This window comes from Schistocerca americana, chromosome X (assembly GCF_021461395.2).
Source record: "Schistocerca americana isolate TAMUIC-IGC-003095 chromosome X, iqSchAmer2.1, whole genome shotgun sequence".
NCBI lineage: Eukaryota > Metazoa > Arthropoda > Insecta > Orthoptera > Acrididae > Schistocerca > Schistocerca americana.
In genome coordinates, this window is record NC_060130.1 from 44,693,727 (window position 1) to 44,713,628 (window position 19,902).

General features: G+C 38.7%; 1 protein-coding gene across 10 annotated transcripts in view; it reads left to right on the forward strand.

Moving 5' to 3' along the window:
• The window catches only part of LOC124555807 (F-box/LRR-repeat protein fbxl-1-like), a 126,013-nt gene that overhangs the window by 525 nt on the left and 105,586 nt on the right, over positions 1-19,902 (forward strand). For 4 of the 10 annotated variants that reach the window (XM_047129871.1, XM_047129876.1, XM_047129877.1 and 1 more), the window contains exon 2: positions 14,382-14,775. In XM_047129871.1, coding sequence (XP_046985827.1) covers positions 14,591-14,775 — 185 coding nt within the window. In that variant the 5' untranslated portion in view covers positions 14,382-14,590. Of the gene's footprint in view, positions 1-28; positions 51-118; positions 196-14,381; positions 14,776-19,902 lie in introns of those variants that run through there. The other 6 variants (XM_047129870.1, XM_047129874.1, XM_047129875.1 and 3 more) reach the window with 5 other exon arrangements.

The following is a 19,902-nucleotide window of genomic DNA, read 5'->3' on the forward strand; positions in this document are numbered from 1 at the left end:
TATTGTGTGCGTAGTTGACATGCTTTACAGAACTTTTTTCAAAAAGAAAGGTTTGCAAAGCGGTGTTTCACTTTCTAACTCTCGCTCTGTTTCTCCGATAATATTGTATATACTATTCGTTACTGTCAAGCTGTGTTTACTAACTACTAAGGCAATTCACAGTCGCGGGATGTGGTGTGCATAACAAATTATCTTGTACGTTATTTGTTGAACCTCGCTATTTCTGCAACTATAAAAAATATAGTACTCGCTCAAATTGCGGTGCTGCTGATGTACTGAAAATGGTCAACAACATGTTCCTGTAACATGCATAACTTTGTAACTGTAATAACGAAAACGATTCTCGTAGCAGGAGATTATTTCTTCCTTACAAACAAAAATATTTGGGAAGTTTTAAATTATTGAGTTTTTAAAGCGTGTTGCCAATCCTTGCACCACTTCGAAATCTTATTAAGATGTGACAGAACATGGGATTATTTTTCAGATAGTAGACCTATTTCATAATTATTTATTCACCCATGGATTATTTAGTACAATAGTATAGAACCTGTCGAAAACATAACAGAAATAATATACTCTACATAAGGCATTAGCAAAATACGATACTGCATAAAGTCGGCGAGGACCTGATCAAAGGAAGCATCCCAGCAATCATGTTAGCAACAAGGGGAAAGATGAAAACACAGGTCAGTATGGCCCGATGAGAAACAGATCCCAATGTTTTGAATGTCAGTCCGGTACAGTAAGGGTAATCATAAAATACATCGCGTATATTGTGACTGCAACAGCTACAAAAAGTGAATCAATGAACACGAAATGTTGAAAATAAAAACACCGTCGAAAAATTGAAAATAAATGACCAAATTATATGAAAGAATGACGTATTGTGTATTTTGCATTTTTCTGCAATCAATGATGTAGGTAAATCATTAAACTTCTATTCAAAACAATGCTCAAAAAATTGAGCACATTATGTAACACTGTTAAAAGATGTAATGCATGAACACTCGAAAACCTGCCATTATAATCATCACAATTAGGTTAGTACCATATCTCTCCTCAGCAGAGGTGTATTACACAGCATCTGAAACAGAAAACCAACAGCAGAAACATCCTTGCAAAGAAAAACACAATATAGATGGTATATCATTAACACGATCAAAAGAACCCAACAATGAATGAGGGCCTAGGAATCCTATACACTAACATATTCATTTACAATGTAGAAACACTTCTCAGCAAGAAATAATTTTAACTCTGATCTAAAAGCAGTTTCTGTCTCCAATCTCTTTATGTATGTTGGTAGGGCATTATGAAGAGTAGCACCCAAGTGGTTCACATATCTTTGAGTGTTCAGCCATGTGTATTGTGCAAGACTCTAACATTTTCAGGCTTGGGTGTGAAAAACAATATGGCATTTCATTGTCATGCCAGGTATGGCCCTTGCTCAGATATGAAGATGGTAAGAGCTATGTTTCAATGTTTCCAATTAGATGTTACTTGCACAAATAATTTCAATCCCTTCAATGTGAATATTTTCACAGGGTCTATCTTAGGGCAAATATTTCTGAAAGACAGAGATACCAAATAATGACAGACACAGTTGTAACAATCACTAGGAAAAGAACTGCAGCTTGGACAGCAGAAATGGTGGCTACCATAATAAATTTGGAATTTTACATTAAAATATAAGACACATGTTAGATATAAAAGATGTGCTGCTCCTACCAGTACAGTAAAGATATTTCTACAGATGTGCTATGCATAACGAACACCATGTGGAACTCGCAGAGCATGAACAGAGGTCTCTAAATTGATAGTTTAGTTTGTTATCAACCTTTGCAGAACTTACATGATAAAGGAATTACCGTAATACGATATATTGTATATGCACAGCCCAATTTTACAAACTAATATAATAAATATAAAATTAACATTTTACAATCCATTAAAAAATGTGATACAGTGAACTAATGCATTGGTCTTCTAGATGCTTTCTGAATAAGTAAATAATGCTTCCAGAATGACATTTTCACTCTGCAGCGGAGTGTGCGCTGATATGAAACTCCCTCGCAGATTAAAACTGTGTGCCAGACCGAGACTCGAACTCGGGACCTTTGCCTTTCCGAGGCAAGTGCTCTACCCAATGAGCTACCCAAGCTTGTGGGTAGAACACTTGCCTCGGAAAGGCAAAGGTCCCGAGTTTGAGTCTTGGTCTGGCACACAGTTTTAATCTGCGAGGGAGTTTCAAGTAAATAATGGTTTGAAATGCATGCAGTACACTTTGAGAAACACATTTATCACACCATTTGAAATTAAAAGAGTATAAAAACAAAGTATAAAATTTACAATGAGAACAGAATGATTCATATGACAATGAAGAAGATACAAGTATTTGCCAGTAATTTAGGGTTAAACACATTTATTTAAAAGGCAATTTTTGAATTCACTTTTAAATTTTCTGTCATCTTCCATTCCCTTGATGCAAACTGGAGGAGCATTGTCTTTCTACAAGCAGATTCTTACTGATATGTGTATTGTAATTATGAAAATCAGAATTTGTATGTAAACTACTCATATGTGTTCTTGTAAACAGTACACTTTTGAATATGTAAAAACATGGTACTGTAGGTATTTTTAACTACTGGTTTCTCAATTTGGACCAGCAGTGTTTGTGGAGAGCTGCATGTAATAATTCAAATGGCTCTTTTCTGTAATTTAAAAATGTTTTACAGATGAGATTTTGTTACACCCCAGAACATTATTCCACAAGATACAATAGAATGGAAATGAGCAAAATATACCGATCTTACACACTCCGTGCTACAGACTGCACAAATTATTCTCAATGCAAAACTTCCAGAATGGAATTTTTGAGGTGTGTATATGACATGGTCTTTCCAGCTCAAGTAATTATCAATGCACATGCCCAAAAATTTTGTAGACATTACTTTCTCTGTCTCTTGGTCGCTCAATAATAAACAGAGGTCATCCTTCTCTTTTATTTCACTGTACTGTATGCAGATTGTTTTATTTAAATGAAGTGTTAACTTGTTAGCACGAAACCACTGCTGCACACACTTCAGAACATTTTCAGCTGTAGTGGATAAGGATTGCCTATCATTACTTATAATTATGCTTGTATCATTATCAAATAGTATAATTTTGGTCGAAGTGTTGGGGCTTTTAATGTTATTTATATAGATCGAGAATAATAGGGGGCCAAGTGAACTGTTGGGGCTTTCAATGTCATCTGTATGAATCAAGAATGATAGGAGGCCAAGAACGCTACCCTGGACTCCTGCTTCCACTTTCTTAGCATGTGAGATGCACTTTATTTTGTGCCTGTTTTGAGATGAGAGGAGTTCCACAACCTGACTTCTGCCTGGAGACGGGATTAAATCAATTTCCTCCCAGTTCATCTGATGTGTATTGTCTCCAGTTTGTCAAGGATAATTTGGTGGTTTATTTTATCAAAGGCCTTAGAAAGATGTAGGGTAATTCCTGCCACCCTTTTGTTATTGCCCAAATTTCTAACAAGTTAGTATCACTTTACTGTAGGTGTAATATGAGGAAAGGAGGAATGGCCATATACACGAAAAGTGGAATATACTCCCAGGCCAGTGAACTCACTAAGTACTGCACTGAACAGCTGTTTGAAAGCTGTGCTTAACCTTGGAAACATACAAGATACCAGTCCTGGCTGTATATGTAGTGGCTCCCCAACAGCAAATGTTTTAAACTTCATTAAACAATTAGAGGGGCTGCTAAATATAGTATTAATAACAGGGAAATGATTGTATGTGGGGACTTCAATATCAGTTTCATCACATATATTTTGTACTGAGGACACACAGAATTAATGATGTCCAGCTTTGCTTTGACACCCTCAGTAATATTCCCAACAAGAACAGACGGACATAGTGTGATAGCATTGATAATTTATTTCTTAAGGCAACTGTATTTTGTGAAATATATATAAGCCTCATTATTTACTTATTCCCCCGTCAACCACTTAGTGCAATAGTATCAGACATGTCAGAAACATTACAGAAATAATATACAGGGTGATTCTTATTAACATTTGAAAACTTCTGAAGCGACGTAGATGACACTGAGACAATTCATTTGATATAAGACGCACAGAGTTGCAAATGTCGGGAGATACCCCAAAAGTGGATGGCAGCCATGTGATGTGTCCAGGTAACATAACTAACCACTTGTGCAGTCACTGGGCTTGTTGGTTCTACACTTGTTGGTCCAAGGGCTCTGTTACACACTACTCCGCTAGTGTACTCTGTATTCATTTTCACATTACCAATGTGACACAGTAGTACTTGCAGTAGTGGTAATCCAATATGATAATTAATCATTTTACATTTACAAAAACAGAGTAGTCTGGCGGAGTGATGTATAGCAATGCCCCCTATGGGCGAGGGTGTGTCGTCTGGTGATGTCACATGTTCAACATTTGCCATTCCAATTTTGGAGTATTTCTCAACATTTGCGAGGATACACGTGTTGTATCAAATTACTTGTCTCTGTGTCATCTACGTCACTTTGAGGGTTTTAAAATGTTAATAATAATCACCCTGTATACAGATAAAATATTAACAAAATAGGATAATATAAAATGAGAATAGGGCAGGAAGTGGTTTATCTGGTAACCTTAATCAAATAGCAGCAATAAAGCATTAGTCCAGTTTGAATAAAAAGGGGAAAGTAAAATTTCATAGATATGTATGTAAATGTCAACTCACAGTACTAATAGAGAATTCGTGTGATGAGAAATGGGGAGAAGTTTACTATGAACACACATTATATGAGAAATTTGTTTTCTAGAAATATGCCTACATCTTTATGAATCCAATAATCGTGTACACTGAGTCGGGGAAACATACGTTTGAAGCCCAGAGAAAGGCGGGCCTACATTTGGGATCAAAATATCCTCCAGTATGAAGATATAGCTTTATTTAATGCAAAGGACTAGCTCTAATAAAGACTTTAAAATGTATTACAAGAAGTATTGAAAAATTCTTCACTTTATCATGTTGTTGTTGTTGTTGTTTTTGTTGTGGTCTTCAGCCCTGAGACTGGTTTGATGCAGCTCTCCATGCTACTCTATCCTGTGCAAGCTTGTTCATCTCCCAGTACCTACTGCAGCCTACATCCTTCTGAATCTGCTTAGTGTATTCATCTCTTGGTCTCTCTCTACGATTTTTACCCTCCACTCTGCCCTCCAATGCTAAATTTGTGATCCCTTGATGCCTCAGAACATGTCCTCCCAACTGGTCCCATCTTCTTGTCAAGTTGTGCCACAAACTCCTCTTCTCCCCAATTCTATTCAATTCCTCCTCATTAGTTATGTGATCTACCCATCTAATCTTCAGCATTCTTCTGTAGCACCACATTTTGAAAGCTTCTATTCTCTTCCTGTGCAAACTATTTATCGTCCATGTTTCACTTCCATACATGACTACACTCCATACAAATACTTTCAGAAACGACTTCCTGACACTTAAATCTATACTCGATGTTAACAAATTTCACTTCTTCAGAAATGCATTTCTTGCCATTGCCAGTCTACATTTTAAATCCTCTCTACTTCGACCATCATCAGTTATTTTGCTCCCCAAATAGCAAAACTGCTTTACTACTTTAAGTGTCTCATTTCCTAATCTAATTCCCTCAGCATCACCCGACTTCATTTGACTACATTCCATTATCCTCGTTTTGCTTTTGTTGATGTTCATCTTATACCCTCCTTTCAAGACACTGTCCATTCCGTTCAACTGCTCTTCCAAGTCCTTTGCTGTCTCTGACAGAATTACAATGTATTCGGCAAACCTCCAAGTTTTTATTTCTTCTCCATGGATTTTAATACCTACTCCGAACTTCTCTTTTGTTTCCTTTATTGCTTGCTCAACATACAGATTGAATAACATTGGAGATAGGCTACAACCCTGTCTCACTCCCTTCCCAACCACTGCTTCCCTTTCATACCCCTCGACTCTTATAACTACCATCTGCTTTCTGTACAAATTGTAAATAGCCATTCGCTCCCTGTATTTTACCCCTGCCACCCTCAGAATTTGAAAGAGAGTATTCCAATCAACATTGTCAAAAGCTTTCTCTAAGTCTACAAATGCTAGAAACATAGGTTTGCCTTTCCTTAATCTTTCTTCTGAGATAAGTCTTAGGGTCACTCACATGTTCCAACATTTCTACAGAATCCAAACTGATCTTCCCCAAGGTTGGCTTCTATCAGTTTTTCCATTCGTCTGTAAAGAATTCGCATTAGTATTTTGCAGCTGTGACTTATTAAACTGATAGTTCAGTAATTTTCACGTCTGTCAACACCTGCTTTCTGTGGGATTGGAATTATTATATTCTTCTTGAAGTCTGAGGGTATTTCGCCTGTCTCACACATCTTGCTCACCAGATGGTAGAATTTTGTCAGGACTGGCTCTCCCAAGGCTCTAATGGAATGTTGTCTACTCCGGGGGCCTTGCTTCGGTTTATGTCTTTCAGTGCTCTGTCAATCTCTTCACTCAGAATCATATCTCCCATTTCATCTTCATCTACATCCTCTTCCACTTCCATAATATTGTCCTCAAGTACATTGCCCCTGTACAGACCCTCTATATACTACTTCCACCTTTCTGCTTTCCCTTCTTTGCTTAAAACTGGGTTTCCATCAAAGCTCTTGATATTACTGCAAGTGGTTCTCCTTTCTTCAAAGGTTTCTTTAATTTTCCTGTAGGCTGTATCTATCTTACCCCTAGTGAGATAAGTCTCTACACCCTTACATTTGTCCCCTAGCCATTCCTGCTTAGCCATTTTGCACTTCCTGTCGATATCATTTTTGAGATGTTTGTATTCCTTTTTGCCTGCTTCATTACTGCATTTTTATATTTTCTCCTTTCATCAATTAAATTCAATATTTCTTCTGTTACCCAAGGGTTTCTACTGGTCCTCGTCTTTTTACCTATTTGATCCTCTACTGCCTTCACTATTTCGTCCCTCAAAGCTACCCATTCCTCTTCTACTGTATTTCTTTCCCCCATTCCTGTCAATTGTTCTCACTTTATCATAAAAAATGCAAAACCCACATACTGTGCAGAAAAAAGAAGTTCAAAACTGTAGAAACAGGGTAAGGCCAAGCAAATGATATAAAGCTTGAATCATTGGCTACTGAATTCAGTGAATTTTTCCTAACAGCAGCTGAAAACACAAGAGTGAGAAAATGATCACTCAATTGCACACCCTCAGATTTACTTAGCCAGGCATTTGTAAATCACCTGTTAGAAGGACCACAGAAATCATTAAGTCACTAAAAGTAGTAACTCTTCTGGCTATTTCAATTGCTCAGGAAAATTATTAAAAACTTGGCAGTGCCGTCCTTGATTTATCTTTGTAACCAGTCAATGATTGAAAATGAATCACCTGAAATCCCTGGAGTATTCAGTAGTAATACCCATTTACAATCATGGAGATAAGTATCTAATCTTTAATTGTTGATCCCTCTTCCTCATTTCTGTGTTCTTACAATTTTTTTGAGAAAATGGCTAACAAGAGAATGTTTAACCTTCTTTTTAAGATTAACCTCTTAATAACAGCTGAGTTTGGCTTTCATAATGGGTTGTCTACTGAGAAAGCATTATATGATACCCAAAACTCAATTCTGGTCTAAGTAAACAACAAAAATTACACTTTTGAAATTTTCTGTGATCTTGTGGCAATTTTTGCTTGTGTTTTATCAGAAAACTCTACTAGGAAAACTAAAATGGTATGGTGTTAAAGGCCTTCCTGTTGCATACATGGAGTCTTACCCTAACAATAGAAAACAGAAGGTTACATTTCCAAATGATACAACAAGAATAAGGAATCATGGAATGAATCATTCAGGGAAACATTAAATATAGTGTGCCACAAGGATCAGTGCTCGAACCCTTTCTATTCTCGATCCACGCAAATGATTTATGCGGGATACTGTAGGACTCTTCAAAAACTTTAGTGTCTCGTGATGACACAAGCATATTGATAAAGTACCAGACACAGCAAAGAGAATAACTGTTTCACAGCCAACAGTACAAAAACTGATATTACACTGTTCCATTATAAAACTGACTTACAGGGACTGTGAGTATAGATCAGTGGCTGTACACTGGTTGAAGGTGGAAGTGTGAGGTGTGAAATTCCAAGGAATCGAGATGGATAACAACAGAGGTGGATTTGCTAACTGAAAAGCCCGCTGCTACCTGGATTATTCTGAGAATGACTTACATATCTACATCTATAATCCGCAAATCACCATGAGGTGCATAGCAGGGGTACGTCCCATTCTACCAGTTCTTAGGGTATCTTCCTGTTCCATTCACGTACGGAGCACGGGAAGAGTGCCTCTGTGTGTGTGCAGTAATTGTTCTTATCATACCCTCAGGCCACCTCTGTGAGCAATACATAGGGTGTTGTAGTATATTCCTATAATAATTATCTAAAGCTAGCTCTTGAAACATTGTTAATAGACTTTCTCGGGATAGTTTACATCTATCTTAAAGAGTCTTCCGGTTCAGTTACTTCAGTATCTCTGTGACACTCTCCCCCCGGATTAAACACACCTGTGATTGTTCATGCTGCCCTTCTCTGTATATGATCAATATCCCCTGTTAGTCCTATTTGATATGAGTCCCGCACACTTGTGCAATATTCTAGAAGTGGTCGCACAAGCAATTTGTAAGGTATCTTCTTCAGAGACTAATGGCGCTTCCCCAGTATTCTAGCAATAAACCAAAGTTTACCCTCTGCTATACCCACAGCTGAACCTATGTGATCATTCCCAGGTATTTGTATGAGTTGTCTGATTCCAACAGTGACTCATTGATGTTATAGTCATAGGATACTATACCTTTTTGTTTAGTGAAGTGCACAATTTTACATTTCTGAACATTTAGAACAAGTTCCCAATCTGTGCACTACATTGAAATCTTATCAAGATCTGACTCAGTATTTATGCAACTTTTCTCAGATAGTGCTTTGTTATAGATAACTGCATCAACTGTGAAAAGACTGATTTTACTGTTAATATTATCTGCAAGGTCACTAATATACACTGTGAACAGCAAGTGTCCCAACACACTTCCCTGGGTCACACCCAAAGTTGAAGTTACTTCTACATCTGACAATGACTCTCCATCCAAGATAACATGCTGCATTCTCCCTACCAAAATGCCCTGCGTCCAGATAAAAATTTCACTCGATATCCTATTTGACCGTACTTTTGACAATAAGCCTGGGTGTGGTACTGATCAAATGTTTTTGAGAAATCAAGAATAATGCATCTACCTGATTGCTTGATACAAAGCTTTTACTACATCATGTGAGAAAAGTGTGAGTTTGGTTTCACATGATTGATGTTTTCATGCTTTTTGGCATTGAGGAGGTCATAATGTTTGAGCTCAGAATATGTTGTACGTTTCTACAAAAATCGATGTCACGGATATTGGACAGTAGTTTCGTGGATCACTTCTACTACCCTTCTTGTTACATGGGTGTGACCTATGCCTTTTTCCAAGAACTGGGCATGGTTTTTTGGTCAAGGGATCTACAATAGATTGCGGTTAGAAGAGGGGCTAACTCAGCTGCAAATTCAGTATAGAATCTACAGGGACTCCATTGGGCCCTGGAGCTGTGTTCAGTTTTAACAATTTCAGCTGCGTGTCAACACCACTGTCACTAATACTTATTTCACTAACTCTTCTAAATGGCTTGAGGAGTAAATTGGAGTAATTCTCCTTGGTTTTCCTTTGTAAAGGAACGTTTGGAAATGGAGTTAGTCTTTTCAACTTTTGCTTTGCTACCCTCAATTTCAGTCCCTGTCTCATTTGCATAACACCGGAATTTCTTTGGGTTGTGTAAAAGATCATTTGAAAGTATTCTGTGACAGGAGTCATTGAAGGCGTCACACATTGCTGTCTCGAGAGCCAAATGCGTCTCTCTAGCTATAGCACTATGCTTCACTTTACATCTGTTTTGCAGTGGTCTTGTACTTTCAATATGGTTTTATGATATGATCTTCTGGGACAAGGCACCTAATGTCTAATGTGAAAAAGTACTTATTCTGCAAAAGCATGCATTGATAAACATTGTTTGCACAGGAAGTAAGTCAGCAGTCAGCCACAATTCAGTCTGTACATTCTTGCAGATCTAGACTTCAGCTGCAGTGTAGCTTTCATCAGTGTATATGATATGAGTCAAGTAGACAAACTTTGAAATTTTGTTATTGTAGTTTGAGTGCATTCTCTATGAAAATATATTTGCAATCTATGTTTTCTCTGTTTTCCATTAGTATTGCTTTCTTTATACACAGTCTACTGACGTTAATCTGACCACTACCCACATTCGACATTGACACGCAATAAGCACTCGAGGACGACACGTTGTGGTGTGCGTACTGTAAGACCTTCAGTACACACACCATCAGATTATTTGGCTTGTCGCTCTAACGAAGTAGGCGAGTGTCAGCAATATGTCTCGTGGTCTTATCGTGGTGTGTTTATCTTCTGCCATTAGGTCAGACGATAGAAATGCCACTTGCACGCTTAGAGTAGCAGATTGACGGTGACCAACTTTAAACAGAACTTGATTAATTTTCACACACATTTATTAAAATAAGAACAAACATAAACATTATGTAACTTGATTCTGGATGCTATTTACAATTGACAATCTGAAGTTCCTTTGGTCTGAGTACGTTAATCTTATTCTCACATATCTCTGATACTTGACAAAGTGTCTATACATTTATATTCATGGCTATGTACAGGCGCAGACTGAAACTTGACTATAGACTGGTACAGACTAATGTAGACTGGTGCAGATAAATGCAGACTGACTAATCAGAGGTCTGTACACTCGTTATAATACCTCACGCATTCAGGTAATCACTGTGCGAGTGTGATCCGCGAGGAGAAAAGGTTCTACGTTAGCAGCAATCTCACTGGCTGCGTTACATATTAATACACGGATCGGCGGAAGCAGAATTTGGTCCGTCTCTAAGGCAGCGCCATCTCGTAGTGCGGAGACGGACGAGCGCTGCGCCTGCGCTGTTGTGCTTAGCGGGGAGCGCTCTAGTGGGAAAGCTGTGTACGCGCTGACTACGCGGAACTATGTACACACACATAAAATGTTGGGGTGATACGAAAAATTGTGTATTCATTGTCGTAATGCAGAAATGGAGTGATCTATCTGGCATCCAGAAGTGCACGATCATAGGCTTTTGAGCCGAGGGTGGAAGCATTTTTGAAACAGATAAGTGTGTAAACTGTTTGTATGCTACCGCGATTAAAGTATACCATGTGCGGCAAAATGGCACTAACCAGAAGTGGCGCCAAGGCAACTGTGTTGCACCACAGGTTGCCGTAGGTGACAGGGGTGAAAAATAGCTGCGGAGATGTGTACAGGTGAATAAACGTGCAAGTGTCGAGCAAATGACCACCCGGATGAACCCACGGGCTACCACCGGTGTCTCCTCGGCGATCGTTCAGCAAAAGTTGGTGTGTATGGGGCTCCACAGCAGGTGCCTGGTTCGTGCATCTATGCTGACTGCTGTTCATTGGATGAAGGCTGGAATTTGCACACCAATACCGCAACTGGATGTTCACCGGGTGACGTCAGGTGGCCTTCGCGTACAGTTTTATAAGTGTGAAAGCAAACGAGGAGAAAGCATTACGGTCTTGTGGAATGTTTTTGCGTCATTCCCAGGGCGGTATTGTCGTGGAAGCCACAGTGAATCGACAGAATTGTGCACCTATCCTCGGGCCCGTGTTTAACCGTATATACAGCTCATTTACTCTGGTAGATATGATACTGCGTGAAGAGTTTGACAGAGCACTGAAGGACCTGAGTCGAAACAAGGCCCCCGAAGTAGACAACATTCCATTAGAACTACTGATGGCCTTGGGAGAGCCAGTCCTGACAAAACTCAACCATCTGGTGAGCAAGATGTGTGAGACAGGCAAAATACCCTCAGACTTCAAGAAGAATATAATAATTCCAATCACAAAGAAAGCAGGTGTTGACAGATGTGAAAATTACCGAACTATCAGTTTAATAAGCCACAGCTGCAAAATATCAACACGAACTCTTTACAGACGAATGGAAAAACTGGCAGAAGCCGACCTCAGGGAAGATCAGTTTGGATTCCGTAGAAATGTTGGAACATGTGAGGCAATGCTGACCCTATGACTTGTCTTAGAAGCTAGATTAAGGAAAGGCAAACCTACATTTCTAGCATTTGTAGACTTAGAGAAAGCTTTTGACAATGTTGATTGGAATACTCTGTTTCAAATTCTAAAGGTGGCAGGGGTAAAATACAGGGAGCGAAAGGGTATTTACAATTTGTACAGAAACCAGATGGCAATTATAACAGTCGAGGGGCACGAGAGGGAAGCAGCGGTTGGGAAGGGAGGGAGACAGGGTTATAGCCTCTCCCCGATGTTATTCAATCTGCATATTGAGCAAGTAGTGAAGGAAACAAAAGAAAAATTTGGAGTAGGAATTAAAATCCATGGAGAAGAAATAAAAACTTTGAGGTTTTGCGATGACATTGTAATTCTGTCAGACAGCAAAGGACCTGGAAGAGCAGCTGAACGGAATGGACAGTGTCTTGAAAGGAGGGTATAAGATGAACATCAACAAAAGCAAAACGAGGATAATGGAATGTAGTCGAATTAAGTCGGGTGATGCTGAGGGAATTAGATTAGGAAATGAGACACTTAAAGTAGTAAAGCAGTTTTGCTATTTGGGGAGCAAGATAACTGATGATGGTCGAAGTAGAGAGGATATAAAATGTAGACTGGCAATGGCAAGGAAAGCGTTTTTGAAGAAGAGAAATTTATTAACATCGAGTATAGATTTAAGTGTCAGGAAGTTGTTTCTGAAGGTATTTGTAGGGAGTGTAGTCATGTATGGAAGTGAAACATGGACGATAAATAGTTTAGACAAGAAGAGAATAGAAGCTTTCGAAATGTGGTGCTACAGAACAATGCTGAAGATTAGATGCGTAGATCACATAACTAATGAGGAGGTATTGAATAGGATTGGGGAGAAGAGAAGTTTGTGGCACAACTTGACTAGAAGAAGGGATTGGTTGGTAGGACATGTTCTGAGGCATCAAGGGATCACCAATTTAGTATTGGAGGGCAGCGTGGAGGGTAAAAATCGTAGAGGGAGACCAAGAGATGAATACACTAAGCAGATTCAGAAGGATGTAGGTTGCAGTAGGTACTGGGAGATGAAGAAGCTTGCACAGGATAGAGAAGCATGGAGAGCTGCATCAAACCAGTCTCAGGACTGAAGACCACAACAACAATATTCTGGGCACAATGACATCTACCGGCAGGACAATGCGACATCTCATTGTGGTTCGAAGAGCCCCAGGATGAATTTGCCGTACTCGGTTGACCGCCGTACTACCCGAATTTAAACCCGATCGAGAATCTGTGGGACCACGTCAGTCGGGTTATTCCTGCTGAGAAACCCAGCGTAGCTGACCACAGCACGTGAATCGGCACAGTTCCACACCCCCATCGGTACCGTCAGAAACCTTACTGACTCTCTTTCTGCACATCTCACAGTGATTTGTGTCATAAAAGATGGTTACTCAGGTGTCAGACAGGTGGTCACATTAATGTATCTCTAACATAGTGTATAATAATGTCCTGTGTTTGACCATACAGTTAACAGAATAACTACTAGTTTCTGCACAACTGGATAGTGTTGCTGCTCTGAAAATGTGGACTGAATTGACAAGCAACTGCTCCAGTTGCTAAAAAGTACTTACGTTTACTTCATGACCAACTTTGGCTCTTAGCCACACGGGATTAGCTGAGCGGTCTAGGGCGCTGCAGTCATGGACAGTGCGGCTGGTATCGGCGGAGGTTCGAGTCCTCCCTCGGGCGTGTGTGTGTGTGTGTGTGTGTGTGTGTGTGTGTGTGTGTGTGTGTGTGTGTGTGTGTGTGTGTGTGTGTGTGTGTGTGTGTGTGTGTGTGTTCCCATAAGATTTCACACACATTTGAACATTTTTTTTTGGCTCTTACATTGAAACAATTTTCTAGTAGAATCTGAAAACTGTATTGTGGTGAAGTAAAATCAAGTTTGAAAATTGCGCTACATTGAAGCAAACTCAAAATCATATGACTTCCCTTCAACGTAGCACAATTTTCTGGTTCCACTACAAAATGAGTTCAGTATAAACCCAAAACCAGTCCTCGAGTAAAATGTAGAACTTTTTATCAACTGGAGTGATTACTCATCAGTCAGAAATAATTGCTGCTAATGAGAAATTTGTGATCAGGCAGAGTAGAAAATTTTTGTTTCAGCAGCCGGAAGCAGTCGCTGCTGACAGGTGGCGACACACCACTGCGGCTGCAGAGACGGAGCAGAGGTTCGCACCGGCCACGTGGCACGGCGAAGCTGCAGACCGACCGCATTACCGGAGGCTGCCGCGGCGAGTCGGAGAGAGACTGCCGGTCCGATACATGCCGCTGTGCCGGAGCTCACCTTCGACACTAGTAGGACAGCTCTGAGAATGGTTGCAGGAGATGGTCAGGGGAAGAATATTGATGATCTCCCAGATGAAATAATACTAGATGCATTTTCATTCTTCAGTTTTAATGAGCTTATAGACATCTTGCAAAATGTGTGTGTGCGATGGAAGAGATTGGCACACGACCCGGTGCTCTGGCGTGGCAAAGAGTATATCATCAGAGGAAGGTAAGCAGTTATTGTTAATGTTCTGTTGTTGCTGATAGAGTCATCAGTCCAAAGAGTGGCTTCAGGTAGCTCGGTTGCTAACCTATCCTGTGCTTAACTCCGTTTTCAAATGTTCCTTTACAAAGGAAAACAGAGGAGGATTGCCACAGTTTAATCCTCATACCGCTGAAAATGTGAATGAAATATTGTTGGTGTCAGTGATGTTGAGAAACAGCTGCAATTGCCAAAATTAAACAAAGCTCCAGGGTCTGATGAAATCGCTGTCAGATTCTATACTGATTTTGCAGCTGAGTTAGCCCCTCTTTTAACTGTAATCTATCGTAGATCCCTCGAAAGTGAGGTATCTTGAACGGAATGACATCCTCGATGCCAGCTAGCACAGATTTCAACACACTGATCATGAGAAAAGCAACTCGCAATTTTCTCACGTGACATACTGAAAACTTTGGATCGAGGCAACCAGGTAGGTGCAGTATTTCTCAGTTTCCACAATGCATTTGACTCGTACCACACCTACACTTATTGCCAAAAGGATGATCGTATGGGGTATCGAGTGAAATTTGTGAATGGATTGAGGACTTTTTGGTAGGTAGCACACAACATGTTATTTTAGACGGAGAGGCTTCATCAGATGTAGAAGTAACTTCGGGTCTGCCCAGGGAAGTGTGTTGGGACCCTTGCTCTTGATGCTCTACATTAATGCCCTTGCAGATAATATTAATAGTAAAAATCAGCCTTTTTGAAGATGATGCAGTTATCTGTAATGAAGTACTGTCTGATAAAAGCTACATAAATATTCAATCAGATCTCGATAAGATTTCAGTGTGGTGCAGAGACTGGGAACTTGCTCTAAATATTCAGATATGTAAAATTGTGCACTTCACAAAACGAAAAATGTAGTATGCTATGACTATAATATCAGTAAGTCACTGTCGGAATTGGCCAACTCGTAAAAATACCTGAGTGTAACACTTTGTAGGGATATGAAATGGAATGCTGACATAGCTTCAGTGATAGGTAAAGCAGTTGATAGAATTGTGGTTTATTAGTTTCATAACATACATAACCATTTGATCCAGGTACAGGATAGACATCAAAAGTTGGGTAAAATTTACTGTAAACATAGAAAGCTGATCTTTACATACAGAATCATAATAATAATACAATTTTGTTTTATATGCACAAAAGGTAGAGATAATAATGACAACAGTAATAAAAATAGTATCTAAAAATGTAACACTAAATTGCCCAAACTCAAATTATCATGTCATCCTCTAAAAATCCTTCTGTCGAGTCACAGTAGCATTTCTCTCCCAGAATCTGATGTAGCATTATTTTTAGGATCTCTGGCTTAACATTAAATATATTTTTGCCCATTAATTTATTATATGTTGTCATCCTCATATACTGTGGAGCATGTTCATATTATTTCAATTTGTGTTTAGGGAGCATAAAATTATTTTTATTTGTTGTGTTGTATGTGTGGTTAAAATGATTTTCCTCAAATAATTTTTGCCTGCTGTGTAGAAAGATAATAATTTCATAAATGTATATGGAGGGTAGAGTTAGGATTTGCAGTTGTCGAAATAATGGGTGACAAGATTCTGTTTTCTGTGTGGTACACATGTATCTGATATTCTTTGTCTGAAGTTTCAGTATATGAGAAATATTAAAAATAAATTATACCATACCTAATGACAGATTCAAAATAACTACTGTATGCTATTTTTCGTGTAGACATGTCAGTAGAATTTGCAAGTATCTGCACTGCAAATGCAAAACTGCTTAGTTTATTTGATGAGTCAATATGTGTGTTCCAGTTCAAGTTCTTGTCCACATTTAGTCCTTGGAATTTGACAGTGTCAACTTCTTCGTAAGTTGATTATTGTGTGTTATTTTAAGCTCTGTGCATTTTAAGTGTTTGGTTTGGAAATGTACCATATGGGTTTTTGCAATGTTCAGTTTCAACCCATTTAACTGGAACCAGTTTTCTAGAGTATCCAGTGTGCTCACAATGAGGCTTGGAATTTTTTCTGCATCGCCATCTTCAATTAAAACAGAAGTATTGTCTGCAAACAGAAGTGATGGGGAATTGATATTTGTGGAGAAGTCATTTACATAGAATAGGAACAAGATTGGCCCCAAAATGGAGCCTTGAGGCACACCTTGTGATACAGTATTCCACTTCGGAAAATAACTCATCACATTTGAAGTGACAGTTACCCTTTGTTTTCTGTTCTGCAGGTAAAATGTAAGCCATTTGAGAATATTGCCCGTAATTCCATATTTATCTAATTTATAGATGTGCAAGGGATGTTTTACAGAGTCGAAAGTTTTAGTAAGATCACAGAAAATACCAGCAACTTTACTCCTCTGGTCCAGTGCTTTGCATATCTTTTCAGTAAAGTTATTTATTGCATCCAGGGTGTTTTTTCCTGGTTGGAATCCAAATTGATTATTTATAATAATATCATTTTTTACAATAAAATTTTGCATCTGATTTGCAACTACTTTCTCAAACACTTTCAATAAGATTGGAAGAATAGAAATAGGACAATAGTTTCCCATTTCTTCCCTCGACCCTTTCTCGAACAGAGGTGTGACTTCAGCATACTTCAACACATCAGGAAAGCATCCCTGTTCAAAATATTGCTTAATTATTTTAGTTAGTGGAGATGCTATTATGTGATACACTGCTTTTATCACTTTAGTCGGTATCCCATCCCACCCAACTGAATATTTTTAATGATAGTATAATATTTTCCACGTGCTTTATTGAGACTTTTTTAAAATCTGTGAGATACTCAGCTCTTTGCTGGAGTCCAAAGGGGTTTACTTTGCTCTGATACTCTACTGTATCAACATCTGACTTTGTCATACTTATGAAGAATTCATTTAAACACTCCGATATTTGAGCTGGGTTTACAATAAGGCTATCATTTACTTTAATCCTAGATATTCCATTTCTATTAATTCTAACACGTAACTCTGATTTGACAACAGGCTACACTACCTTTGTTTCACTTTAATGTTGTGAAATGAACTTATTGTTTGCAATTTGTTTGGCTGCTTTCACAATTTTTTCGAACGTAGCTTTATAATGTCATACATATTCAGTAAAATACCTGTTTTTATTATATCTCATTTCATTGCCTCTTCCTAACACTAGAAATTTTTATACCCAGAGTTATCCATTTAACTTTACCAGTGATTTTGTTACATGTGGTTCTAAGTGCGAACCATGGATGAAGGGTATCAGACGGATGCCATATTCCTTGACTTCCGGAAAGTGTTTGACTCGCTGCCCCACTGCAGACTCCTAACTAAAGGACGAGCGTATTGGATTGGTTCCCAAATATGTGAGTGGCTCGAAGACTTCTTAAGTAATAAAACCCAGTACGTTGTCCTCGATGGTGAGTGTTCATCGGAGGTGAGGGTATCATCTGGAGTGCCCCAGGGAAGTGTGGTAGGTCCGCTGGTTGTTTTCTATCTACATAAATGATCTTTTGGATACGGTGCATAGCAATGCTGTGGTGTACGGGAAGGTGTCGTCGTTGAGTGACTGTAGGAGGATACAAGATGACTTGGACAGGATTTGTGATTGGTGTAAAGAATGGCAGCTAACTCTAAATATAGATACATGTAAATTAATGAAGATGAATGGGAAAAAGAATTCTGTAATGTTTGAATACTCCATTCGTAGTGTAGTGCTTGACACAGTCACATCGATTAAATATTTGGGTGTAACGTTGCAGAGCGATATGAAGTGGGACAAGCATGTAACGGCAGTTGTGGGGAAGGCGTATAGTCATCTTCGGTTCATTGGTAGAATTTTTTGAAGATATGGTTCATCTGTAAAGGAGACCGCTTATAAAACACTAATACGACCTATTCTTGAGTACTGCTCGAGCGTTTTGGATCCCTATCAGGTCAGATTGAGGGAGGACATAGAAGCAATTCAGAGGCGGGCTGCTAGATTTGTTACTGGTAGGTTTGATCATCACACGAGTGTTACGAAAATGCTTCAGGAACTCGGGTGGGAGTCTCTGGAGGAAAGGAGGCATTCTTTTCGTGAATCGCTACTGAGGAAATTTAGAGAACCAGCATTTGAGGCTGACTGCAGTACAATTTTACTGCCACCAACTTACATTTCGCGGAAAGACCACAAAGTTAAGATAAGAGAGATTAGGGCTCGTACAGAGGCATATCGACAGTCATTTTTCCCTCGTTTTGTTTGGGACTGGAACAGTGAGAGAAGATGATAGTTGTGGTGCGAGGCACCCTCCGCCACGCACCATATGGTGCATTGCAGAGTATGTATGTAGATGTAGATGTGGAAAAGTTTCATTAAACACCCCAAGAAAACTGCTTAAATATTTGTCAAAGTTACTACTACTTGAAATACAGTTGTCATAAAGCCATTCAACCTCTCTTAACTTATTTCTAAATACAATTAATTTTTTTCATTGGAGTTACTTTTCATAGAGCTTCTGTTGCATGGAATTTCTTTGTTAATTTTTGGTAATTCAATGAATAATGCAGAGTGGTCAGAGTTCCTTAGATCTAAGCAAAATTTATGGACATCTTCAAATACACAGTTGGTTAGGATATTATCAATACAAATGGCTGACTGTGCATTTACCCTAGTGGCTTGCTTAAAGTTTACTTTGAAGCCAAAAGTTTTTACTGTCAGTGAATTTGGACACATCATTGCTTTCACCTAGGATATTACTGTTGAAGTCAGCAGCTGTTACAACCTTTTTTCTTTTTATTTTTTTAGATTTTCAAGGAGGCACTGAAACTTGGACAGAAAAGTTTCAATTGCAGCTTTCTCTGATACTCTGTAAATAGAAACTACTATGATATTTAGGTCCCTTAACTTGATACAGCAGCTCTCAAATATACTGTCTTCATTCAAATGATTAAAATTATTTCTTATTGCATATTTTATTTCAGAATGTGTAAGTATGCAAGAGCTTCCACATGATTTCTCACATCTACAAAAGCTGTTTGCTACTTCAAAATTTTAGATTTTGTTAAGAATTTTGATATTGTCACATGTAAGCCAATGTTCATTGACGCAAATAACTTTGATATTTTTATACTGCAAAAGAATAATTTGTAATT